Source organism: Misgurnus anguillicaudatus, unplaced genomic scaffold (assembly GCF_027580225.2).
Source record: "Misgurnus anguillicaudatus unplaced genomic scaffold, ASM2758022v2 HiC_scaffold_33, whole genome shotgun sequence".
Taxonomy (NCBI): domain Eukaryota; kingdom Metazoa; phylum Chordata; class Actinopteri; order Cypriniformes; family Cobitidae; genus Misgurnus; species Misgurnus anguillicaudatus.
The window spans coordinates 4,192,422-4,219,798 of NW_027395283.1; the positions used below are offsets into that span (position 1 = coordinate 4,192,422).

At 38.1% G+C, this 27,377-nt stretch overlaps 1 protein-coding gene across 1 annotated transcript in view; it reads right to left on the minus strand.

Moving 5' to 3' along the window:
• Positions 1 to 27,377, minus strand: part of LOC141349005 (cGMP-dependent 3',5'-cyclic phosphodiesterase-like) — a 134,619-nt gene that overhangs the window by 13,665 nt on the left and 93,577 nt on the right. The window contains exons 5-20 of the mRNA XM_073865773.1: positions 21,835 to 21,944; positions 20,782 to 20,831; positions 20,057 to 20,116; positions 12,946 to 13,078; positions 12,569 to 12,621; positions 9,585 to 9,659; positions 9,463 to 9,504; positions 9,283 to 9,351; positions 7,855 to 7,985; positions 7,563 to 7,674; positions 7,051 to 7,090; positions 6,713 to 6,776; positions 6,134 to 6,215; positions 5,726 to 5,900; positions 378 to 490; positions 17 to 217 (exon numbers count right to left, since the gene is read on the minus strand). Coding sequence (XP_073721874.1) covers positions 17 to 217; positions 378 to 490; positions 5,726 to 5,900; positions 6,134 to 6,215; positions 6,713 to 6,776; positions 7,051 to 7,090; positions 7,563 to 7,674; positions 7,855 to 7,985; positions 9,283 to 9,351; positions 9,463 to 9,504; positions 9,585 to 9,659; positions 12,569 to 12,621; positions 12,946 to 13,078; positions 20,057 to 20,116; positions 20,782 to 20,831; positions 21,835 to 21,944 — 1,510 coding nt within the window. The remainder of the gene's footprint in view (positions 1 to 16; positions 218 to 377; positions 491 to 5,725; positions 5,901 to 6,133; positions 6,216 to 6,712; positions 6,777 to 7,050; positions 7,091 to 7,562; positions 7,675 to 7,854; positions 7,986 to 9,282; positions 9,352 to 9,462; positions 9,505 to 9,584; positions 9,660 to 12,568; positions 12,622 to 12,945; positions 13,079 to 20,056; positions 20,117 to 20,781; positions 20,832 to 21,834; positions 21,945 to 27,377) is intronic.

Genomic DNA, 27,377 nt, shown 5'->3' on the forward strand with positions numbered 1-27,377 from the left:
TTTGTGCGGTCGGTACCATGGGTGTGCTGTCGTCCGGCAGCGATCGCGGCGTGTAGGAGAACTCAGCGAAGTTCGGGTGGATTTTCTGGACCGGCTCAATGCCAATACACAGAAGTTTGGTGACCTCTTCTTCTGACACCTTCATGTGATACATCATCATCTCATTGGCCAGATGACTGCGGAACTGAGCTTCATGAACCTTCTTGTACAGAAGAGACTGACACACACACACAGCACATTACATCAAAACGATTTACATTCACTGTATTAACATACACATTTCCCTTCAGTGCTTTATTACAATGACTACTGTGTTAATCTATTATTGATAACTTTCCCACAAACAGCCTAATGAATTGAGTCTGAATCTTTCTTACATGTGCTATACTGATGCCACAGTAGATGGAAAACGCAGTCGCTAAGTCCTCATCAAAACGATTAAACCACGGCCCGTTGATTTTGTTCACCAACTCAGCCACTCCAATCACCTCTGAAAAGAGAGAGTGAGAAAGAAGTGAGACAGAGGTGAGACAAAGAGAGAGTGTGTGTCAGGAAGAGGGTTAAACAGTAAAGTGAGTAAGTCTGAGATAAAAAGAGGGTTGCGGAGAGTTAGTGAGAGGGGTGAGACAAAGAGGGTGAGTTAGAGAGAGGAGTGGGACTGAGAGGGTGAGTTAGTGAGAAGGGTGAGATGAAGAGCGTGAGTTAGTGAGAAGCGTGAGACAAAGAGGGTGAGTTAGTGAGAGGGGTGAGACAAAGAAGGTAAGTTAGTGAGAGGGGTGAGATGAAGATGGTGAGTTAGTGAGAGGGGTGAGACAAAGAGGGCGAGTTAGAGAGAGGAGTGGGACTGAGAGGGTGAGTTAGTGAGAAGGGTGAGATGAAGAGGGTGAGTTAGTGAGAAGCGTGAGACAAAGAGGGTGAGTTAGTGAGAGGGGTGAGACAAAGAAGGTAAGTTAGTGAGAGGGGTGAGATGAAGATGGTGAGTTAGTGAGAGGGGTGAGACAAAGAGGGCGAGTTAGAGAGAGGAGTGGGACTGAGAGGGTGAGTTAGTGAGAAGGGTGAGATGAAGAGGGTGAGTTAGTGAGAAGCGTGAGACAAAGAGGGTGAGTTAGTGAGAGGGGTGAGACAAAGAAGGTAAGTTAGTGAGAGGGGTGAGATGAAGATGGTGAGTTAGTGAGAGGGGTGAGACAAAGAGGGCGAGTTAGAGAGAGGAGTGGGACTGAGAGGGTGAGTTAGTGAGAAGGGTGAGATGAAGAGGGTGAGTTAGTGAGAGGGGTGAGACAAAGAGGGTGAGTTAGTGAGAAGCGTGAGACGAAGAGGGTGAGTTAGTGAGAGGGGTGAGACAAAGAGGGTGAGTTAGTGAGAAGCGTGAGACGAAGAGGGTGAGTTAGTGAGAGGGGTGAGACAAAGAAGGTAAGTTAGTGAGAGGGGTGAGATGAAGAGGGTGAGTTAGTGAGAGGGGTGAGACAAAGAGGGTGAGTTAGAGAGAGCTGTAGGGCTGTCACTTTTCGTTCGAAAATCGATTGCACAATCGATCGGACCAACCAAAAAACGTTTCGAAAACGAAAATAGGCAATCGATTTTAACCAAATATGTACACTATTAATTTTAAAAGAATTAAACAGTTAAAATATAGATGTAACAAAACTCACAAACAAGCAGAAAAAGAAAACTAGATGAGGTTAAAGTTTGTGAACAAACTTTATGTTGGCTTGAGAAAGCCTAGTCTGAGAGTAATAGCTGGAGCTGCAGTTGGGGCAGTTAAGTTGGTTGGGGCAGATGGGTTAGTTGGGGCAGAATTGGGCAGTTGGGGCAGAATGGGGCAGATGGGGCATTTAGGGTAGTTGGGGCATTTGGGGCAGAATTGGATAATTGGGGCAGACGGGGCACTTGGGGCAGATGGGGCATTTAGGGCAGTTGGGGCATTTAGAGCAGTTGGGGCATTTAGGGCAGTTGGGGCAGAATGGGGCAGAATGGGGCAGATGAGGCAGTTGGGGCATTTGAGGCATTTAGGGCAGTTGGGGCATTTAGGGCAGAATGGGGCAGTTGGGGCATTTAGGGCAGTTGGGGCATTTAGGGCATTTAGGGCAGATGGGGCATTTGGGGCAGAATTGGGTAGTTGGGGCAGACGGGGCATTTGGGGCAAATGGGGTATTTAGGGCAGTTGGGGCATTTAGAGCAGTTGGGGCATTTAGAGCAGTTGGGGCATTTAGAGCAGTTGGGGCATTTAGGGCAGTTATGGCAGATGAGGCAGTTGGGGCATTTGAGGCATTTAGGGCAGTTGGGGCATTTAGGGCAGTTTGGCCAGAATGGGGCATTAAGGGCAGATGGGGCATTTAGGGCAGATGGGGCATTTAGGGCAGATGGGGCAGAATTGGGTAGTTGGGGCAGACGGGGCATTTGGGGCAGATGGGGTATTTAGGGCAGTTGGGGCAGAATTGGGTGTTTGGGGCAGATGGGGGAGTTGGGGCATTTGGAGCAGAATTGGGTAGTTGGGGCAGACGGGAAATTTGGGTCAGATGGGGCAGTTGGGGCATTTAGGACAGAATGGGGCAGATGAGGCATTTGGAGCAGAATTGGCCAGTTGGGGCAAATGGGGCAAAATGGGGCGGTTGGGGCATTTGGGGCAGATGAGGCATTTGGGGCAGAATGGGGCAGATGGGGCATTTGGGGCAGATGGACATTTATGTGTGTGTTTCTGTGAGTATGATTGGGTGTGTAATATTGTGTTTGTGTGTGTAATATTATGTTTGTGTGTGTAATTTTGTGGTTGTGTGTCTGTGTGTGTGTAGTTGTGTGTGGTGGTGGGTTGTGTGTGGTTGTGGGTTGTGTGTGTGTGTGTGTGTGTGTGTGTGTGTGTGTGTGTGTCTGTGTTTTTGTGACAGTATGTTATATATAATTTTGTGTTTGTAATTGTGTGTCTGTGTGTAGTTGTGTGTCTGTGTGTAGTTGTGTGTCTGTGTGTGTGTGCATGTCTGTGTTTTTGTGACAGTATGTTATATATAATTTTGTGTTTGTGTGTGTAATTGTGTATCTGTGTGTAGTTGTGTCTGTGTGTAGTTGTATGTGGTTGTGTGTCTGTGTGGTTGTGTGTCTGTGTGTGTGTGTGTATGTGTGTAGTTGTTTGTCTGTGCTATTGAGTGAGTTTTGTGAGACAGAGATAGACTGAGAGAGGTTGAGAGATGATGTAATGTATTTGTATGAGTGAGAGTTGACAGTTAGAATTTGAAAATAAACACTCAGCCTAAACATTCTATGAATGTAAGTCTATGGGACTTTTTTGGGACGTTTGATCGGACGGTTTAGGAGAACCGTAAGTCCGATCGCTTAGAAAAGATATAGCAACTCAAGTCAGATCAGACTGAAGGTCTGTGCAAAGTTTGGTGTGTGTAGCTTAAAAGCTCTAGGAGGAGTTAGAGTTAGAAATTTTAGTCTCAGAAGAAAAAGAATAATAATAAGTTTAAGTGCAACAACAGTATGTTGGCTTTCTCAAGCCAACATAATAAAGAATTCCGAAAGTGCAGTAGGTGTGCGAAAGCTAGACAGAAAATACCCAGCAATTTTACGCACCTATAGTTTCACGCTTTCAATCGCTGCATCTAGTGTTTTGCAAAGAAAATGGAGGACAACGTCAATAAACCTGTGCAACACGAGACAGCGTCGAAATTGTGACCTTACAGGAGATGATGAGTTATGACAAGGAGCCACCCTTGCGAGCTGACAGCGACCCGCTTTTGAGATGGAAGATTGGCAGTACGAAATACGCAGCTGGCAACGAAGTACCCGAGTTTCCCTGGGACATCAGTGCGGTCGGACTGCGTCTTCTCAACAGATGGACATATAGTGAATGAAAAGCGCTCTGCTCTTGACCCCTAAAATGTTGATCGACTTGTTTTCCTGACCAATAATTTGTAATGGCCCTAGTCTTTTTGCGCATTTCATTATGCCTGCCTAATGCCGCCTAAGTGTCGGTTACGTTTAATAAAAAAAATGCACAGCATGTTCTCAACTTCAAGTAAGTCTATTTAAAGTTTCATTTTTGAACAGTTGTTTGAAATGGATCGAATCATTATTTAAAATAATTTTTGAATTGCCTAAATCATAAAAGCAGCCGGTTGAACCTGCAGTAATGTTTTTCATTTATGGCAGCAGTCCACTCTGCATATTTTTTTAGAGAATGTTGCACTACTGTTGCTGTTTTTTATTCTGCACGAAACTTAATGACAATGAATAAGAAATATTGCTGACGTGTGCGTTTCAGGCGCTGTCTTTACATTTGTCTGTTATTTGGCGTTAAATGGAAACGTCTTTTTTAGACATGGAAAATCGATTTTACAATCGATTCAATGAACACTTATATATTAAAAATCGAAAATGATTTTTTCACAAAAGTGACAGCCCTAGAGAGCTGTGGGACTGAGAGGGTGAGTTAGTGAGAATGGTGAGACGAAGAGGGTGAGTTAGTGGGAGGGGTGAGACGAAGAGAGTGAGTTAAAGAGTAGTGGGACTGAGAGGGTGAATTAGTGAAAGGTGTGAGATGGAGAGGGTGAGTTAGTGAGAGGGGTGAGACAAAGAGGGTGAGTTAGAGAGAGGAGTGGGACTGAGAGGGTGAGTTAGTGAGAAGCGTGAGACGAAGAGGGTGAGTTAGTGAGAGGGGTGAGACGAAGAGATTGAGTTAAAGAGTAGTGGGCCTGAGAGGGTGAATTAGTGAAAGGTGTGAGATGGAGAGGGTGAGTTAGTGAGAGGGGTGAGACGGAAGGGGTGAGTTAGTGAGAGGGGGGAGACGAAGGGGGTGAGATGGAGAGTCAGTTAGTGAGAGGAATGGCACTGAGATTGAGTTAGTGAGAGGAGTAAGACAGAGGGGGTGAGTTAGTGAGAGGGGTGAGACAGAGTGGGTGAGTTAGTGAGAGGGGTGAGACAGAGAGGGTGAGTTAGTGAGGGGGTGAGACTGAGAGTGATTTAGAGAGAGGAGAGGGACTGAGAGGGTGAGTTAGTAAAAGGAGTGAGATGAAGAGGGTCAGTTATGGAGAGAGGTGAAACGGAGAGGGTGAGTTAGAGATATGGGTGAGACTGAGAGTGAGTTAGAGAGAGGAATGGCACTGAGAGTGAGTTAGTGAGAGGGGTGAGACAAAGGGGGTGAGTTAGTGAGGGGGTGAGATGGAGAGTGAGTTAGTGAGAGGAATGGCACTGAAAGTGAGTTACTGAGAGGGGTAAGACGGAGGGGGTGAGTTAGTGAGAGGGGTGAGACAGAGAGGGTGAGTTAATGATTGACCCTCTTCTTCTCACTCCTTTCACTTACTCACCCTCTCAGTCCCTCTCCTCTCTCTAAATCACTCTCAGTCTCACGAGAGTGATTTAGAGAGAGAAGAGGGACTGAGAGGGAGTGAGATGAAGAGGGTCAGTTAGTGAGAGAGATGAAAAGGAGAGGGTGAGTTAGAGAGAGGAGTGTTACTGAGAGGAAGACTCTGTGAAAGGAGTGACATGAAGAGGGTCAGTTAGTGAGAGAGGTGAGCCAGAAAAGTTAGTAAGAGGAATGGCACTAAAGAGTGAGTTAGTGAGAGGGGTGAGACAAAGAGTGTGTTCAAGAGAGGGGTGGGACTAAGAGGGTGAGTTAGTGAGAGGGGTGAGACACAGAGTGAGTTAGAGAGAGGGGTGGGATTAAGAGTAAATCAGAGAGAGCAAGAGAGTGATAAGGCGAGATAGTATGGCTGACAGATAGGTATCTGACCTTCATTTTCATCTTTGATGGGAAAGCAGAGGATGTTTCTTGTTCTAAAGCCAGTGCTGTCATCCACACCGCGGTAAAACAGAGGATGAGAATACGCATCCTTAATATTAAGAATCTTTCCGGTGGTGGCAACATGACCAGCGATGCCCTGATCCGCCGGGATACGAAACTCCTTCTGTAGACAGAAAGAGACACATAAATCTCTCTTATCCTGACATGAACACAATCATGTGAAATATGTTTCTACACTTAAACAAACGAGAGAAGCAGTTTGATTGTAATGATATGAAAGTGTGTGTTAATAAGATAAGATTTAATCTGTTTATACAAGACTCAAGATTAAATCTCTGATACAATAATGACCAACTAAAACTAAATACAAAGAGAGAGAGAGATCTGAGTTCATACCTCATCATCATTCACTACACCTCCATCAAAGACTTTAGCCACAAGTTCATGACTGACCCGATCCAACAGAAACACCGAACAACTGAGACAAACAGACAATATACACAAGATTGATTTCACACAATAGGTTTAATTTACAACACAACAGAAGAACTGATCTAGTAACAGTGGTTAGAGTTAACTAACACATCTGGTTAATAGCACAGATGTTTGGGTATCATGGCAGTAATGTACACATAAATTATAATGTTGTGTGTATACAGTGTGTGTGTGTGTCAGGATTAAAACAACACTGAATAAATCCACTTTGTCTTGTGTCTTGTTTAAAGTTTGAGTGTGTAGGAGTGTGTAGACAGTTGTTATACGAGTGTTTGTGTGTGTATAATCACTTTTATTAAATGTTACAATATTTGATTTGAGTTAATTGATATTTATGAGCCTGCTGTTGTGTCAGGATGATACCGAGTCTCTGAGCGGATCCGTTTGGATGAAACCCAAAACTATCAAACACGTAATTAAGGCTTAATCTGAACACTGTGTGTGCATGTGTGTGCGTGCGTGTGTGTGTGTGTCTCTCACATCTCAGCATTGCTCAGGTTTCTGGCCTCAACAATGATTTCCTGCAGTAATACAGATACATCATCTATAAAGAAAGAGAGATTTTGTAAGAGTGAAATAAACGGCATAATTTCTCATTAAATCTTTGAATAAGTGTGATTGCTTCATCATTATAGGAGATGTTGGTGATTTGATGATTTGTATTCAACACAACACATTTTTGAAAGTCTTTTGAACTGAACATGAAAGCATAATTCATTTTAATGTGACATATTTCTGAATGAAACGAGATTATCTTTAATGAAATGTATTAAAGAAGTTAATAGATGTCATGTTGATGAGATATTTGTTTGACTCACCGAGATGAGTAAAGAGATTTTTCGCCACCTGCAGCAGAGCCTGAGCGACACAAAAACATCACAAATCAAAACCTCAAAGATTAAATGGAGAGTAAATAGAGATTTGTTTAGGTTTCTTAAGAGAAAAAGTAAAATTTTTATTAAATGTGTGTGTTTTCTCCAGTATTTTAGTGTTTTAGCAAGTGGCATCGTGCCCATTTAAACTGAGGGGGTACATTTGTAACATTTAAATTAGTTGTTTGTGTAAAGTGTAATTTATCATAAATTTGTAAAATAGCAATAAAATAATTCATAAACGCTTCACCTTTTTGGTCTGTGTAGTCTATACGAATATGGCATATAAAAAGGTTTTGATGTATTATTTTAATTTATGAGGTTAATAATTCTGATTACAGTATGAAGGGTAGCTGTAACCCCTTAAAAACTTTTTGGTACATGACCCCCCTGTTTAAAACTTTAATTTTTTTGTTATCATTAATATATATAGGTACAATACTATGCAATATTCTCACCTGACATTCAAACTTGAGTTTCTGTTCTTTCTGGAAGGCGAGTGTACTTGTGAGGACAGTTGATGTGTAACAGAAACAGTGTTGAATAACATGTTCATCTGTCTCATTGTACCTGCACAGAGAAAGAGAGAGAGAGACAGACATTTACATCCCATCCAAAGTGACTTACAATGCATTCCATACATTTTTATCACAGTCTGTTTGAATCAACAGGAATTGACCATTGCACTACTATACCAAAGGTCAAAAGCCTGTGCACAAAGTATTGGTTAAATGTGAATAAAACACACACCTCTGTCCTCCCAGTTTGTTGAAGGTGCACGCTAACGCCACCACATGTCCAGTGGCTTGACTGATCACAGGTACACTGAGCATTGAATTGGGTTCAAAACCCAACAGACTGCTCAACAACCCTCGCTCCTCCTGCAAATAGGCACAGAGAAGACTGGAACCATCATACAAAAATAAAACTGCATCACACACTGTACCTCATACGCTGTACCTCACACGCTGTACCTCAGACGTAGTAACTCACACGCTGTACCTGACACACGCTGTACCTGACACACGCTGTGCTTTACACACTGTGCTTTACACACTGTACTTTACATGCTGTACTTTACACCTGTACTTTACACGCTGTACCTCACATGCTGTACCTAACACGCGGTACCTAACACGCGGTACCTAACACGCGGTACGTCCAACTCTGTACCTCAGATGCTATACTTCAAATGTTGTACCTCACACGCTGTACCTCACACGCTGTACTTTACATGCTGTACCTAACACGTGGTACCTCACACTCTGTACCTCAGATGCTATACCTCAAACGTTGTACCTCACACGCTGTACCTAACACGTTGTACCTCACACGCTGTACTTTACACGCTGTACTTTACACGCTGTACTTTACACCTGTACTTTACACGCTGTACCTCACACGCTGTACCTAACACGTTGTACCTCACACACTGTACTTTACACGCTGTACCTAACACGCGGTACCTCAGATGCTGTACCTCACATGCTGTAGCTCAGATGCTGTACCTAACACGTTGTACCTCACACGCTGTACTTTACACCTGTACTTTACACGCTGTACCTAACACGCGGTACCTCAGACGCTGTACCTAACACGCGGTACCTCACACACTGTACCTAACACGCTGTACTTTACACGCTGTACTTTACACGCTGCACCTAACACACGCTGTACCTCATACACGCTGCACCTCACACGCGGGTACCCAACACACCCTGTACCTCATACACGCTGCACCCTTATAATCTGTACGTAACACTCTGAAGCTCACACATGCTGCACCTCACATGCTATACATCATACTATACATCATACGCTGTACCTCACACGCTGTATGTCATACACTGTACCTCACACACTGTACCTCACACGCTGCATCTCACAATGCTGATAGATGTGTATCACTACAACTTATATCTGTTAACCTCAATCTATTTAACAAAGAAGCTTTTCCTTCCCCTGTCTGTCCATCTGTATGTCTGTCTGTCTATCTGTCTGTGGTGATAATTACTGTAGCTGGTTTTAGTCAGCTGTGAATGAATGAAGCTCCATAATTAGCATGAGACACTGAGAGCAGCTGTGTGTGTGTGTGTGTGTGTGTGTGTGCGTGTGTGTGTGTGTGTGTGTGTGTGTGTGTGTGTGTGTGTGTGTGTGTGTGTGTGTGTCTGTACTGACCTGGCTGACGTCTTGTAGTCTAATAGATTTCTTTGTCTCCACCACCTGCCCGAACCGTCCGAACATCAGCTACCATCAGACACACAAACAGAGTTATTTAAAGATCAACACACTGTTTTTACCTTTACCATCTGCTGAAAACTATTACCACAAACACACACATACAAATAAAACACTTACTGGAACACTGATTTCCTCTTCCAATACTTTATCTCCAACAACCTGTGAAGAAAATATACTGTAACAAGATTGTGTAACTGTGTGTGTATGCATGTGTGCATGTGTGTGTATGCGTGTGTCACCTGACAGAAGAGTTGGTGGTTATCTTCAGACACCAGCAGTAAGCAGCAGCATTGAGATTGAGTTTCTGTCTGTAACTGAAGCACACAAACACATTGCAACACATCTCATGAATGTTTGTTTGTTTGTTTCATTAAGACCTCTTCTCTGATCAAACACAGATCTGCACTTACATTATATTCTGAGACACTAATAGAAATGATTTCAGAGTCACACAAGACAGATGAAGAGAGAGAGACACAGACATGCTAACTGCGTTTTAACTTCTTTAACTTCACAAATGATTTCTCTGCATTCGTCTGGAGAGGCGACAGTCAGGATTCATTTTTCAAAGCAGCAATTCATAAAACGTTTCATTGAATTTAGATCACAACTGAGTGGTGTAATTACATCAAAACATTTCAGGGATTTATTGCATTCTGGAGACGAATTTCTGTTCAGCAATAACACAGAAAGGGGTTACGACCCAAACTCCGGTGAGTGAGTGTGTGTTTGTGTGTTTGTGTGTGTGTGTGTGTGTGTAAAGCAGGTGCACTGCATGACTTCTAACATTTAGATCATTTAACCTTACAGCTTCATGTCATTTATAAATAGGACAACAAAGAAACGAGGCGTTTTATGAAGTAATTGTGATATATTTCAAGAGTTGTATGGATTTTCTAATCATATTTTTTATATTGGGATTTCATTATTTTGGTTACCAAGGCAACAGAGAAGCCGTCCAGACTACTGAGGAACATTAGAAGTAACGTTTATATAGAAAATAAATCCAGTAAACAAACTGCAGTGTATAGATAAACAAAAAATACATATTTTTAACTTGTGCACGGTTTATTCAAGTTAAAGGGATAGTTCGGCCAAAAACGATATTAAACCCATGATTTACTCACCCCCAAGCTGTCCGAGTTCTATATGTCCATCGTTTTTCAGACAAACACATTTTCGGATATTTTAGAAAATGTTTTAGATCTTTCTGTTGATTTAATGTAATGTTACGGGGTCCAGCAATAGTCCACGACCTTCAAGTCCAAAAAAAGTGCGTCCATCCTTCACAAATTAAATCCAAACGGCTCCAGGATGATAAACAAAGGTCTTCTGAGGGTAATCCATGCGGTGTTGTTGTAGAAATATCCATATTTAAAATGTTATTAACGTAATTAAATATCTTCCGATAGCGCCGCCATCTTAGACTCAGGAGAGAGTATTAGCGTAGTGTACGCACTTTTCTTAGTGACGTATGACAAATTCGGAGGGCGGGGGCACAGAGCAGCAACAGAGAAACCGCTGTATGCTGCGTAAGCTCTCATCCTGAATGCAGATGACTCTAAAATGGCGGCGCTACCGGAAGGTAGTTAATTAAGTTAATAACATTTTAAATATGGATATTTCTACAACAACACCGCACGGATTACACGCAGAAGACCTTTGTTTATCATCCTGGAGCCGTTTGGATTTAATTTGTGAAGGATGGACGCACTTTTTTTGGACTTGAAGGTCGTGGACTATTGCTGGACCCCGTAACATTACATTTATTCAACTGAAAGATCTAAAATATTTTCCAAAATATCCGAAAATGTGTTTGTCTGAAAAACGATGGACATATGCAACTCGGACAGCTTGGGGGTGAGTAAATCATGGGTTTAATATTGTTTTTGGCCGAACTATCCCTTTAACATTTCAAAAACATTCATAATGTGGTTTACAGAAAAAACACACAAACTAACACACATGCACTTTCATTTCTGTAACAGCATATCGCAGTAAACCTGTTTGTAAAATGTCCTGTTGTTACACAAACACACACATCTGTTATCTGTCATGGTACAGACTCGTCATTGACTTTCTTTGTTTTATTCAAATTTAATGCGATTCTTTAATTTATCAGATTTCTTCTGGGAAACTTTTGGGTGTATTGTCACATTTGATATCTACAGGAGGATTAAAGCCTTCGATCATTAATGACAGATCTCAAACAAGCCCTGACACTAAACCAGTGCTTCTCAAATAGTGGGGCGGGACCCCCAGGGGGGGCTCGAAGCGACACCAGGGGGGCGCGTGAGACCCCGGGGAAAATACTTTTTCAGGAAGTGATTTTTTGCACCGTCACTTAAAGACATTACAACCCAAACACGCTGATAAGCCGCTTGAGTTTTTTATTATTATTTATTGATTATATTTAATGTAATTTTTCAGTATCAAATGGTCAAAAAATATACTGTAAATAAGGATTGATTTTTTTATTTCAGGCAAATTGATGCATTTTAAGTATTTTCTGTTACAGACTAAAAAACAATGTTAATAAAGTTATTCTTTGTTGTAAGTTGATTGATATTTATTTTTTTGGGTTTTCTTTAATGTTAATAAGAATACAATGCTTTGCAGATGTGTCATTTTATAGACAAATTATACTATTTACAGTCGCGGCGGAGAGTTGGGGGGGCGCGAAATGTTTACTTCTTCCTAGGGGGGGGGGGGGGGGGGGGCGTGACAGAAAATAATTGAGAAGCACTGCACTAAACTAACAACGTGAAACATCTCTCTAGATTTATCTAGCATCTGTTTGACAGAGATCACTGCAATGCATGCTGGGATTGAAGAATCCATGTGATTGAGATGCTGTCTGTGAAAAAAATCAAACCTTTCTTGTGACTCTAAATGTAAATGTGTGTGTCTGTGTGTACATGTTTGTGTTTGTGTGATGTTCATACTCTCTCAGTTCATTTCTTTGCATTGTTGTAATGTAATGCAATTTTGGCAGGAGTGCAGATCAGTGAGCGACCTTCACGAGGTGCTGGAGGCGTTCAGAGCCCAATAAAGCTCTTATCTAATACTCAGCCATAAATAAAAGCTGCTCGACCTTCCTCGCGCATAAAAAACACACAAGACATTCTCTCCTCGCGGTGAGGAAAACAGATCAATTCTGCTGTATTATACTTCAGCAAGGACACATCCAGAGCAAACACGGAGTCGTGAGTTTTATACTTACGTAGTTGATGACTTTAAGCTGTAGAGATACGGCGTCAAGATCATACAGCTCACCTGTCAATCAAAGCAGATACATCTGTCAACACACCTGTAGGTTATAGGAAAATCCTCACGGTTATATATTTACATTGAGTCATTTAGCAGACGCTTTTGGCCAAACGAGGTAACAAGAAAAGCAATTATAGTAACACAAGAACAACAATACAAAAGTGCACTAGAGCGAATCTCATCAAGTCTACATAGTGTACATTATATATGACTCCGTCCTTCAGTTAAACTCTATGAGATCTTTAATGCAATATGAGCGTGTGGGATGTCATGTTAGTTGGATTTGGAGCTGTATTTGTATTTTTGTAAATGTCTTTATGTTTCTCCTACCACACAGCTGTAAGATCTTGCGGTCGAGTTCTCTGTAGTCTTCTGACCGTGAGCTGGTTTTGTTCTCCACTGGTGGATTATGGGATTGACTGTGTGGATGCATGTACAGGACACGCTTACAGGTCACGGTCATCTGAGAATAAGACACATATGTGTTAAACTGAGCTCGTACATCAAAAATAAACATTTACGGCCAGATTCTGCAATTTCAATAGAGCAACAAAATATCTGCTGTGATTTACTGACAAGGCGCATGTTAAAGAAAATATGGGCGCAAAAACCTCATTTCCATAATGACCAACACAATCTACCAAGAGCAGCGTGAATCAGCATGAGGTTTTAGACATGCTTTTTGTATAGGCCATAAATAATGGTGGGGATATCAAGCACCAACCTCGTGAGTTAAATATTATTCTCATATAAATTTGCTTCTGAAAGGGAAACTACTACAAATACATTGATGCCTTTTTAGCAGTAATTTTTCTATTAGTACTGCCTAGTATCAGGCCCAAAATACAGTAATCCTAAAGGAATATTAATGTTAAACCAGAAAGTGTTAATAAAAGATCAATTATTTCTGCATTACATTTTTTCAGTGTCCTGATCATTTCATAAGCAAACACTTTAAGCTGTTAAAATAGAAAATATAGGGCTTGATATTACAACTAATTTTGGCAACTAAAGGGGTAGAGGAGGATTTTCTTGAATTTTAGAAAAGAACTGCCTTTTCCACTTTAAAAATATGCAATTGCGAAACACTCCTGATTGACAACTATGAGGACCAATAGTCTTGATGATCCACCCGGAAAAAGAAAATCCTCCACAAAACCTTTAAATTAGATTATTTTTATAAGGTTTCGATTTGATTAGATTTTAATTCAGTCCAATATCGATAAGTTATCAATATTTCATAAAAAGTTTAGTTTGCACTTGCAGACATGGAATTTATTTGATGTGCTTTCACTTTAAGACCTACACTGTAAAAACAAATGCAGCATGAAGTAAAAAATTACTCGGTTTTGCAAGTTAATCTCACCTACTATTAAAGTTTTGGCTTTTTTTAAAAAAACTTATAAATTCCAGTTGAAATTATTTAACTAAAAATTTAAGTAACATAAAAATATGTGTTAATTTGCTAAAAAATGCTGTGAATATTTTATAGTGTAGATGCAAAGCACAGATTCCGTATACACGTGTGTTTCTTTCTGATGTGCCAACACAAAACTTCTCAAAGAGGCCATGAGTAGCGAATTGCGCATTAATTTTTTTAATTAATCAAATACGCATCATTCAGAAAAAAATAACTGTTTATAGATGGTTTCAGCAGTAACAACATAAACAAGCGGCTTTCGTGGTCAACACATAACTTCTGGTAAACTCCGCTAAGAATAAATAACAACAAAGTACTTTTAAAGTAGTTTATTTATATAACAAGCAAAATAAACAACACATAGATTATATAAAACCAAAACATTTGTTATTTTCGTCGATGAGGTATTTGCTTAAGAGTTCAGTTTAGCAACTAGTCAGACCATTAAAAAAAATTGAAACCGAAAGTAAAGTTCCGACCGGACATCTGTATAGAAAGTTTATCATTTGCATGTGTTTCTAAACCTTGCTAATGTTAACATTTAAGCTTTTTTAAACAATTTGAGTGGAAGAAGATGTTAAAGTGAGCTGGTTTCTGTGCACACACAAATACTCAAATAGACAAACACTCATAAGCGCATGCACAGAGAGGTGCGTTTCAAAAAGCACACAAACACAGAATCTCTCTGAGCTTAAAGGTTCTTTAAGCGAATTCACGCGTTTTAGATCATAAAACATTTTTTGTTACATACAGCAAACATCTCCTCACTATCTGCTTGCTTCCTGTCCGCTGATCAAACTGTAAAAAAACGTGATCTCTGTAGACAGCCCAGGCTTCGCAAACTGCAATAAAAACATAGTGGCCAAACCTAGCACCACAAAACAAAACAAAGTGTTCCAGCCAATAAACGACAAGAAGGATTTGAGGGTGGGGGTTGGACGCGTTCATGAAAGCACGGAAGGGAGGGGGAGGAGTTAGCTACGCTCCATCTGTTTGAAAACAGTTCAAACATCAACAAAAAGTGACGTCTCACAGATTCGCTTAGAGCGCCTTTAACAGGACATGTACACACAAAATTATCAGGAAATACCACAGGGTTGCCAAGTATTCTTATAAAGACCTGAGTCAGTTAGGTCTTAAAATGAATGCAAACAGTTCAGAAAGAAATCAAACATGAGTGTCTGTGAATCCATTCTAATCTGGTCTTAAAGTGACAGTACCCTTAAAAAATCTCCTTAAGTTTGTGTTAAAAATTAAATTTCATTTATAAATGAAGAGCGTTATAATTCATTTGATTATATTTCTGTACCTAAATACCAGGGTGTAATGCAAAAATCAGAGGGGATATAAAATCCCCCAGCAAATCACACCCTGCTAAATACTACTGTTATATTTAACTTTATTTGTATCTGTTTTTTCTATTTCTGTGTGCTTTTAATTCCTTGATTTGTTCTTATTTTATTTCCCCACCCCTGTTTTTGCGTTTCCAAAAATTATTCAATTCATGACTGAAAAAACATCATGTAATCCGTTTAACCACTGCTATATAGTAAAATGATGTTATGTGAGAGTAAAATTTCTGTCTGATATTTACTAGGGATGCACCGAATCCAGGATTCGGATTCGGCTGAATACTGGGCTTTTTGACGGGGTTCGGCGATTTTTTTCCAACGAACCGAACCCTAGGCTTGGACTACGCTGGTCGGACAAATCTTAAACAGTGGATTCGGTATTCGGCCGAACCCAAAAAAATCTGGATTCGGTGCATCCCAAATATTTACATGAATAGATAAGACCCAAAACACGTGCAAATGGTAAACTTTTATAATGATGTGCATGTAAATCTATAATCTAAACAGCAGTGATGATGTAACCTGATGATACTACACTACAGAATATCAAATATTTACTGTATATCATACATTTTTGTCCTTTGGATGCTCAAAGCTTCGGTTTTCATTCATTATACAGTATGAAAAAGCGACTGACATTTCTCCTTTTAACTTCAGAAAAAAATCAGAGTTTTTATTTCTTCAGCGTGACACGTGCAAGTAAACGGTGCCAATTTTGATTTCCTCTCAGAATGAGACATTAAACGCTCTCTCTCTCTCCATTTATTCTCACAGTCCATCTTTTCTGACAGAAACAGCATTTGAATCTGATGTTATGATCTTCGTTTTTCCTGATCTTATGTCTCCGAGCGTCTGTACGAGTTTCTAAATGGCCTTCATTTGAATTTCTGTGTAGATGTTTCTGTTTGTAGCTTTATATTCTGTCATGTTCTCCCGCTGGCTCTGACAAACCTACTCCATTGAAACCCTGACACCAGAGCAAACGGAGCGGGGAAAATACTTTTTCAGGAAGTGATTTTTAAAGACATTACACCCCAATCACGCTGATAAGCCGCTTGTGTTTTTTATTATTATTTATTGATTATATTTAATTTTTCAGTATCAAATGGTCAAAAAATAATATACTTTAAATAAGGATTGATTTTTTTTTCAGGCAAATTGATGCATTTTAAGTCTTTTCTGTTACAGACTAAAAAACAATGTTAATAAAGTTATTCTTTGTTGTAAGTTGATCGATATTTCTTTTTTTGTGTTTTCTTTTTGTGTTTTCTCAATGTTAATAAGGATACAATGTTTTGCAGATGTGTAATTTTATAGACAAATTATACTATTTACAGTCGCGGCGGAGAGTTGGGGGGGCGCGAAATGTTTACCTCTTACTAGGGGGGGCGTGACAGAAAACAATTGAGAAGCACTGCACTAAAATGACACTGGAGTAAATAAAACACAAGTTTAGTTTCATGTGCTCACGCGAAACCTTTATGTGCAGAATTTTTAGTTTTGCGTGCTCACGTGAAACTTTTACGTGCGCACGCGAAACTAAACTTTATTTTAGTTTTGCGTCATGTCCCTTCAGGGGCTCCGTAGTTTGCAGAGGTGCTGTTCAAACAAAGTGCTGAAAATCTGTGAAATATATAACGTTTTAAACAGAAGTAAAGATCAAAGAATCATTAGGAAAATAACAGTTTTATTTTAATAGACGTTTAAAACATTTTGGAGGATTGTTTTACTTTCATTGTTTCACGAGTTTGTCTGCCCATTTAGTCTTAATAATTAATTGAAAAGGAACTTGACTTGCTGTTCTCAAAGGCAGCTTGAACTTTAGTTCTTATTTCTTTGTTATCTTCTCGTGACTGCTCATCCGAGAGGGGCATTAATTCAAAATAAGTGTTCATGTCATGTGCATTGCTTGAGTTTTCAAAATATGTGTATGTTGTGTCATGTTCATCACGTGTTTTGTCAAAATAAGTGCCTGCTGCACACACGTCCAAACCGTTTATGATAAAAGAGAAGCTCCCGTTCACAAAATACACGCAAGACACTCCCTTAACACTAAACTCTGATTATATATGACATTATGCAAGTATCTGGCAAACGCGAGCGTCTCTTTTATCAAAAACCCTTTAGACGCGTCTGGAGCAGACACTTATTTTGACAAAACACGTGATGCACACATCTCTCAAAGTGCAGAACACATATATTTAAAATTACGAACCACCCACATGACGCGCTACATACATGTTGTGATGAACTTCGCATCGAGTGCCCTCGAAAGAAGAAGTCACCGGCCGAGCGATGCGACAAAGCGACTGCCAATCGGAGTGAAGGGGCAGCGTGACGTAGGTCTGTGGCCAAGTTGAAGCAAATAATTCAAGATGGCGGAAAATGCGTATTTCTGTATATATCTGATCAGTTTGGCATTTTATCTCATATATTTTGTTACTTTTATCGAGAAATAAATACTTTTAAATCCAAAAACATCGTTCTTGTAACTTAAGTCTTTCACCGCCATTGACGAGATATCTCGTCAATTAAGAGAAAACGCTTCCCCGCCAATGACGAGATTTTCCGTCTTTTTGCAATACCGCTATTATCCACCAGGTGGCCCTTCTGCAACTTTTTAAACCCGGAAGTATTGCCCTATGGCAAGCTGCTGCATGTCCATGTCTGTTTTAAAGATCGCTCTGAATGGGATCTCTATGAAAAGTCCATCAAAATAATGGAATTATCTCAGCTTTTTGCTCAAAATGTGGTGTTTTTGCAGAAACCTACCCATATTCAAAAGCTGATTACAAAAGAACTACTAAAGGTAGGATGCAACGTTTTTTTTTGTTTGAAAGCAGAGGGTCTGTTCTTTCATTTGGTATATTGTATGTTTATAAATTTAAAGAAGAACATTTTCTGGAAGGCATTAAACTTTGGGGAAAATCATGAAAAACGCTGGCGCTGGCTGGCAACTTTTTTTAAAAACGCTGGCGGTGAAATAGTTAACAATACCTCTGAAGTGACTTTTGATAACACTTTTAGATACTAGCTAAGGAACGCCCATCAAGCGGGTGCGTGTCGCTCGGTGTCGCTCACTTTTGTAGCTAATGTGACTGTAGGGTGAGTCTTGGAAAGTGAAAACCGCTGGCTCTTTGATCGCCCCCTGGTGGCTGGCTGCAGTACAAGTCATAAACCTCGCCCTCTCGTTTCAAACAAATCGTTTTACACTTCCAATAAAATTTTCAGAAAGATGGTTTTGGTCCTTTCAGGTAGTTGTTATCACGCTGATATATGTTCAAGTGTTAATTTTTGTGCTAAGTTTAATTTTAGCTAGTAATATGATGGTATAGAAACTGGGAGTGTCGTTATGATTGGTGAGGTTGGATTGGGCGCGTGAGCGTTTGGGCGGAAGTTTGATACCGCGGTTCCACCTCTGGCTCCAAGGACGATTCCTTCTGCGCATGCCTTGGCTCCAAACTGACGTTGTTACTTAACATGGCGGCGGCGACCATGGTCGGACATTTTTGGCTTCAATTCGTTACAATGGAGGGAGGCGACGTCGCGTCGTCCATCTTTTTTTTTACAGTCTATGGCTATTACTTAGCTATTATGCAAATTGTTTTCAGGACGTTCTTGCGACCCGGTACTTGGGGACCTCTGATTTAATGTATATACAACCAGAAAATACACGTACAGGAAATTTGTATGTATAAAAAAACATATAAACGTATAACGTTTCAAGTATTTAAGGGTTTACTCCTCTTCAAGTTGAGCAAAAACAGGCAATGATGACTGATGCAGAAGACGACATTTAGTTCTGAAATTTGTTTTGTTTTTAATTTTGTGTAGCTGTATTTTGTTTGTATCTTAATAAAAAGAGCGAAAAATAACATAAATATGGATGACATTAAAACTTTGCCAAAACAACAAAGCTAGCGGTAGTGCGCCAAGACTTTTTCACAGTACTGTACACACACGCACACACACACACCTGTGTTGATCTAACATCAGTCACATGTCAAGATTTATTTCCTGTAGTCACAAGCGTCTGTTGTTATCTGATCTTTTTCATTATTTTTCTCGTCATGAGATGCTTTTAAACTCGTCTGATGTTAAATTGCTTCTATAATCATCAGAATCAAAGCTCAGTGAAGTGTGTGTGAAGTGTATATGAGTGTGTGTGGGTGTGTGTGCGTGTGCGTGTCTGTGTGTGTGTTCTAATGAGGATGATGATGGTGGTTGTATGATGAAAGGTTCTGGACCCTTATAACCAAAAATAAAACACAAGGATATGAACGTGCGTTGACTTTTAATTCAACTGAACCTTTGTACCATAGTATCCTCCAAAAAATTTTATTAAAATAAAAGCACTTTAGGCAAAAACAAACATAGAAAATGAAGTGATTGTTTTTTATATATTTATACTACACCTGTTGTACACAACTGTACTAGTATTACTGAAATCATTTCTTTTTATTTATTCATTTTAAATTCATTATTAATGTTAATCATTTACAGTGGCATGGCATTTTACCATGGTAAATTTAATCTTATTTCCAAGTAAATAAAAAGATGTTAAAGATCTCAGACATTTTTATCCAGCCAGATCTTATTGTTTTATTAAAGGTATGTAACATTTTACAGTAATATATATGTAAAAAATATGTGTATATGCGCATCTTACGTGTTTTTCCAGAATGTTCAGGTTTTGCTGGTCTTGTTCTGTTAGCGGTTTACAGCCGAGCTGTGACAGAGACAAAAAATATCACACATTTCATTGTTTTTTCAACAGACACACACACATGTGCATGCATGAGCGCACACGTGCACACACACAGAATCACACACATTAGATCTACTCCAAGCCAGACCTAAAACATCACATTAATGACGGATCTGAAGTATATTCACAACATTCCATCTTTTGTCTTGGCTTGTCCACCATTAAATGTTTTCTCTGGGCTTATTGCAATGCATTCTGGGATTGTCTTATCTTTAAGGGACACATTCAGTGAGTTTGCCAATAGATGATATCTTCCTAACTTCTGAAACAGCGTAGGCTGGGTTGAGAATAGAGCCGGAGATGTGAATCTATACATACACACATGGTCTGATATCATCCGTCACAATCGTGTGTCACCGATGCTGAAATCTCCACCCATAAACCTCACGGCATCATAAACTTTTATTACTCAATTAGAAATGAATTCTGCATTGAATAACGCGCCTCGTAAAACAGCAACATTAGGCTGCTTGTTAGAAAGTACAAGCGAGAACAAGTTTCCCTGAAGATGATCCAAATCCGGCAAAACATGCGCTTACAAACAAGTGTGAAATCTCAGGATAGAAAGAATTAATTCAATCTGCCTTGAGGTGAGAAAGATAAAGAAAGAGAGAGAGAAAACTCACCAAAATCACAGATATCACCTTCCTCTGATCAACCAATGGTATGATGAGTGCTGGAGAGAGAAAACAACATTTACATTTAAAGGTGCAGTGTGTAATTTTTAGAAGAATTTCTTTACAGAAATGCAAAATAATATACAAAACTATATGATTAGGGGTGTATAATGACCTTTCTTTATAAACCATTATGTTTTTATTACCTTAAAATGAGCTGTTTTTATCTACATACACCGAGGGTCCCCTTACATAGAAGTCGCCATTTTGTGCCGCCATGTTTCTACAGAAGCCCTTAACGGACAAACTTTTTTTACTAAGTTGTCTCCGACAATGACATGTTTGTCCGGTGATGGCTACCGTAGCTTCTCTATGTGTTTCAAAAGTGAGGGGTGAGTAGTGGACTGAGCCATTGGTTGCAATGCGCAACCTGACCACTAGATGCCACAAAAATGTACACACTGCACCTTTAATGCATTAATAACAGAGATGTATGAGGTAAAAGAACCCCCATAGACACAATACTGATTATACAAACTAAGAGATGAAGTTATTCACACACACATACACACGTACACATTAAAACACATACACATGCATTTTGATGTTTTTCAGTGTTGTAGTTGAGTCCAACTCGATTGATGGAGTTTTGCATCTGAGTCCAGATAAAACTGGATGTGGACTCGGTCTTGACTTGGACTCGACACTCAATCTTTGTCTTTGTTGGACTCGACTACAGCACTGATGTCTGCTGCACTGAGGTTGTGTTATTGTCCTGGTAAAAATAGTTTAACACAGTGATAGTCACCATGGGAACAAGAGAGAGAGGTTGATGAAAAATAAAGAAAATCTGTTAAAGTGGGCTAAAAGTTCAACAGTGCAAATGAGAAATGTTCTCACTTTCATCATTAACCTCCTCTCTCTCTCTCTTTCTCTCTCTCTCTCTCTCTCTCTCTCTCTCTCTCTCTCTCTCTCTCTCTCTCTCTCTCTTTCTCCATCTTAACATTCATGTGCACACACACACACACACACACAAACACAGACACACACACAGACACACACCTTGTTTGTCAGGTGGTAATGGAGCGGCGAGTGAGTTGGTTTGTTTCTGGTGAAGCTCTGATGCTGGTAATCCAGAACACTGAAGTCTCTTCTGCTGGTTAACTGTCTCTCTGAAACAAACAACACATCAAACTCTCAATAACTCAATTAACACATTTAGTGACAATGCTTTCAACCATTAATAGACAATTTTGATGTGTTAATTTTCACGACAGCAGAGTTTTGGGGTCCTGAAAACAAAACTTTTGAAAGTGGGTTTCAACTTCAAAAACGTAAATCTGTGAAAATTTGATGTCATGTACATGTATAGTGTGTGTTTAGTCTACAGACATGTGTGAGTACTTCACAACCAAAACAACAATTGTAGTCTATAGGAGTGTGTTTGTGTCAAAGATGTGCAATTATTTGTTTTTGTTTTTTTTATTTCAATGTTTGATTCAAACTATTGCAAAAACAAGATAATCGAGGTTAAACAATTATTGTGCGACTAAAATATATATTGCGTGCTGCTAAACTGATGTGTTTGTAAGGCATCACTACTTTAACACTTGTAGTTTATTGCAACACTTACTTCATAAAAATGTAATAAATCAATAAATGCATGTTTTCAAAGTCATTGAGTAATCGTGTTAAATAATCATGATTATTGTTTTTAACCAAAAAAACGTGTTTATGATTTTTACCCCAATAACTGTGATTACGATTATAAAAAATTATAATAATAACAAAAATAATGATAATAAATTGTGTTTATGGTTTTTTTAATAAATAAATCATTGTGTTTATAATTTTTACCCCAATAACCGCAATTACGATCATAAAATAAATAATCGTGTTTATGATTTTTTTTCAAATAAATAAATAAATCAATATTCATGATTAAAAAAATGTGTTTATGGAAAAAAGGCATTATAAAAAAACGTGATTACGATTTTCACCCAAATAACCGTGATTATGATTTTTACACAGTAACCATGAGTATTATTAAAAAATTTGTATTAATAATCGTGTTTATTATTCTTTTTGAGTACATAAATAAACAAATGTCCATGTTTATGATAAAAAAAAATGTGTTTATAAAAAAACATGATTAAAAATAAAAATAAAAAACAACAACACAGGTTTATGATTATGAAGAAAAAAAAATGTGATTAAAAAAATATGTTTACAAAATAAAACATGTGTTAAACACTTCCTGTTTTTTAACCAAAATATTTGTGATTACACGCCCTCCACCCACCCAAATATCTGTGATTGTTTTTAAACCAAAATAATCGTGATTATTTTATAATTTTATACACCAAAATAACTTTTTCATAATAATAATTGTGATTTTTTTTAAACTCTAAAATAACCACTACCAATTTTTAACACCAAAATACCTCTGATTGTTTTTTTACCAAAATAATCATAATATGATTTTGGCCATAATCGAGCAGTCTTAGTTTGTGCTACTCAAGATAACTACTTTATTATCGCTTTATAATCCAGAATCACTTGATCCACAAAACTGCTCAATGCTTTCTCTGTCTTTAATATTTATCCCTCTGTAAAAGAATGCGTATGTTCACAGGTCTGAAGTGTTTCTTTACAAAGTAATATCGCCAACTACTGGTCCGGCACATTTAATGCAGTTTAAATTGTTGTCGCAGACATGCATCTTCTTGACAAGGTTGTGGTGTGTATGTGAAATAAAATAAAATAAATTGTTGTGTAAATGTAGCCTTATGTTGTCCATGAAGTAAGCCTTTATCAACATAATGCGAAACAACATTTACTGAATAATGTTTATCTATCCATACAATATACCAAATGGCAGACTCCAGTCCAAATCTGGACCACGAGATGTGTCCATCTAGACTGCAAAGCCTTTTAATGCAATAAAATAAATAAATGGCAAATGCTATTTAACATTTTTATAAAATCCTTTTTATATCTGGCACATAAAGGTCAGCTCTGTAGTGCTATTTGGGTCTTACATCGACTCAAGTTTTGAGTGCTGCGCCACAAACAATATGGGGCAAAAAAAAACACAGACAGATGTACTGAAAAACAATAGCATTCTCATAAAATAGGAAAGTTGGTGCTGAAAACTGAGTTTTTCATGGTGGGTGGAAAAATATGCATTTATTCTTCTTCATTTGCTTGGAATCTGTTGCGGTTGTGAAAAGTGGTAATATTAAACAGCATTAAGAAACTAAACAGAAAATAGACACTTTGAAGAAACTTACCCTCAGCAGTACAAGGTAGGGGGGAGGGGGGGTGAAAAATAAATGAACTAAAAGCCCAGTATGAGCGACCCACACGGGTCATCACTCACTGCCCAACAAAGAGCCTAAGAGTGTTCACTGAAAATACAGTGGATTTTAGGAAAGCCTTTTACAGATGGAGAAATACTGCATGTGAAACATTTTTAGATGGAAAAGAAAGACATGAATCAAGGGAATTATTTTTGTAAAGTGTTAGCTGGAAAGGCCAAAGCCATTTCTCCCACGAAAGTTCTCAGTCAGATTAATGTATGTAAGTTAAAATATATGCAATGTCATTTTTTTTTAACTAGCAAGTTTATGCTTTTATCTCTAAGTTAAACTCAGTTCAGCCTATTTTATTTCATTTTCATTTGAGCTTATTTACATGTTTATGGACTTAAAGGAATAATGCAAATTACATTGAAAACACATGAAGAGGCATTATTCAGTATACATGATAACATTACATTTTGTTCAATAAAAACAAATATTTACAATAATTTCTGTCTGGCGAAAGTCGTCAAATGATGTTTTTACATGCAGTACAACATAATTGTCTGAACCTCGGCTGATAAGGAGGGTTCACTGACTTTCTTACTTAGTATTTTTGTCTTGTTTTCAGTAAAAATATCTAAAAATTCTTAAATTGGGATGTATTTTCTTGATGAGCAAAATGTCCTAAGAAAATAAGTCTAGTTTATAGACAAGAAATATACAATTTAAGTAAATTTGTGCTTAAAACAAGGGGAAAAAAATCTGCCAATGAAATACATTTTTCTTGATTTAAGTGTTTATGAAAAAGTAAACTTATTTCAAGAAAATGTTTGTTATTGGCACATTTTTTGCTTGTTTTAAGGACTAATTTACTTAGGGGCGATTTCCCAGATAGGGCTTACCCTAGTCCCAGACTAAAATGCATATTTGATCTGTCTTAATTTAAAAACACCTCGTACTGACATATCTTGACATATATCAGTGACATTGTTTTGTCTCAAGATGTACACCAGCATCATTTCTTGTAAGGTTTGTTTGTAAAAACTACTTAAATGTCCTAATACAACTAAGGCCTAATCCTGGATTATTGCACTGCAATATTTTTGCCTTGTTTTCAGTAGAAATATCTAAAAATTCTTCAATCAAGATGTATTTTCTTGATGAGGAAATGACCTAAGAAAACAAGTTTACTTTTTAAACAAAAAATAAATAAAATTTATTAAAGCGAATCTGTGCTTAAAACAAGCAAAAAAAAATCTGCCAATGGAATAAGAAAAAATCTTAAATTAAGTGTTTATGAAAAATGTAAACTTATTTCAAGAAAATGTTTTTCTTATTCCATTGGCAGATTTTTTTGCTTGTTTTAAGCAGATTCGCTTTAATTAATTTTATTTATTTATTGTCTAAAAACTAGACTTATTTTCTTAGGTCATTTTGCTTTTGAAGAAAAAGCATCTTAATTTAAGATTTTTTTTATATTTCTACTGAAAATAAGACAAAAATACTAAATAAGAAAGTCATTTTTTGCAGCACACTTTACGTTTAAATCTGCAGTGTAAAAAATGATTTTCAAGAAAAAAATAATATTTTTGTCTTGATTTCAGTAAAAATATCTAAAAATGCTTAAATTAAAATGCTTTTTCTTGATGAGTAAAATGACCCAAGAAAATAAGTCTACTTTTTAGACCAAAAATATTTGCCAATGACGTAAGCAAAAAATCTTGAACATTTTTCTTAAACACTAAATAAAAAAAAATTCAAGAAAAATTAGCTTACCGCATTGGCAGTTTTTCTTTTTTGAGTTTTTTTTTTTTGCTTGTTTTATGCACAAAATCACTTAAATTTGATATTTTTGGTCTATAAACTAGACTTATTTTCTTAGGTCATTTGCTCTTAAAGAAAATACATATTAATTTAAGAATATTTAGATATTTTTACTGAGAACAAGAGAAAAATACAAAGTAAGAAAGTCATTTTTTGCAGTGTGTAAACCCTGTTTGGGAAACCACCCCTTAAATTTGATATTTTTTGTCTAAAAACTAGACTTATTTTACTTAGGTCATTTGCTCTTTAAGAAAATACATATTAATTTAAAAATATTTAGATATTTTTACTGAAAACAAGACAAAATACTAAGAAAGTCATTTTTTGCAGTGTTCATTTACTGGACCTGAAGCAATTTCAATTAAAGACCTCCGTTATATACTGTTTCAAATGCTACTTTTAAAGTGACAGTGTTCACTAGATGTGCAGTATAAAGAATAAAGTTTTTTTTTGTTCAGTTTCAACCGCTGCTAGAATTTCAGAAACATCACAGAAAGAAACGTTCACAACAGAAAGAAAATGCGTTCATCTGGTCTATTTTAAAAGCTTTTGAAAAAGAGAAAGAAGCCCATCTTTTCAGTGACACATATCCCAGCATGCACTGCTGCTTTATAACTAGAGCTATTCAGCTACTAAAAAACCAATTTACACCCTGTCTCTCTCTCTCTCTCTCTCTCTCTCTCTCTCTCTCTCTCTCATTCTCAAAAGTCCGACCTGCAGTTTGAAAGCAAAAAGTCTGACCAGCGCTGAACCCTTTTAAAGAACAACACTCTGTGTGTGTTTTCTCCTGAAAAGTTTTCCAGATTTCTGGATCGTTCTTTAGTCCGTGTATAGCCAAAGAGAGAGAGAGGAGAGAGAGAGACAGATGACAGTTGTCTCACCCACACACAATTAACTGAAATCCTTCTACACACCAGTTCCCATGACAACATGGACATGTAGCGTGATTACAGACTGGACACACACATGCACACACACAGACACACAAACTCATACCAACTTCAGAACATACAACACTGAATGATGAACAGAATAAAGACTTAAATGAAATGAAAGTTTGTCTTCTCTTGGGTCAAGTCAACATATTAAAAACAGAAGTTTGTGTGAGGACTTGTTGAAGGATTACAGTAAATGAATATAGACGTGCAAGATAGAAAGTGCTTTTTTAAATCAAACACCTCATCTGCAGATACATTTATCACATATAACGCCTTTCATTCACTCGCTCTCTCTTTCATTTCTATTTCTCTCTTTGTCTCGTGCAGTTTTTCTCATGTTAATGGACTGATGTTGTGTTACAGTGTTTGTGATAAATGGCTTTACACTGAACACCTGCACAGAAACATCGTCCCATGGCATTCAAATGTTCATTGTTTGTCCGTCCATCTCTTTTGTTACACACACATACACACGCATGCACACACAAACACACACAGTGACCTGCATCTCTGATCAGTGAAGGTTAAATGTGTTTCA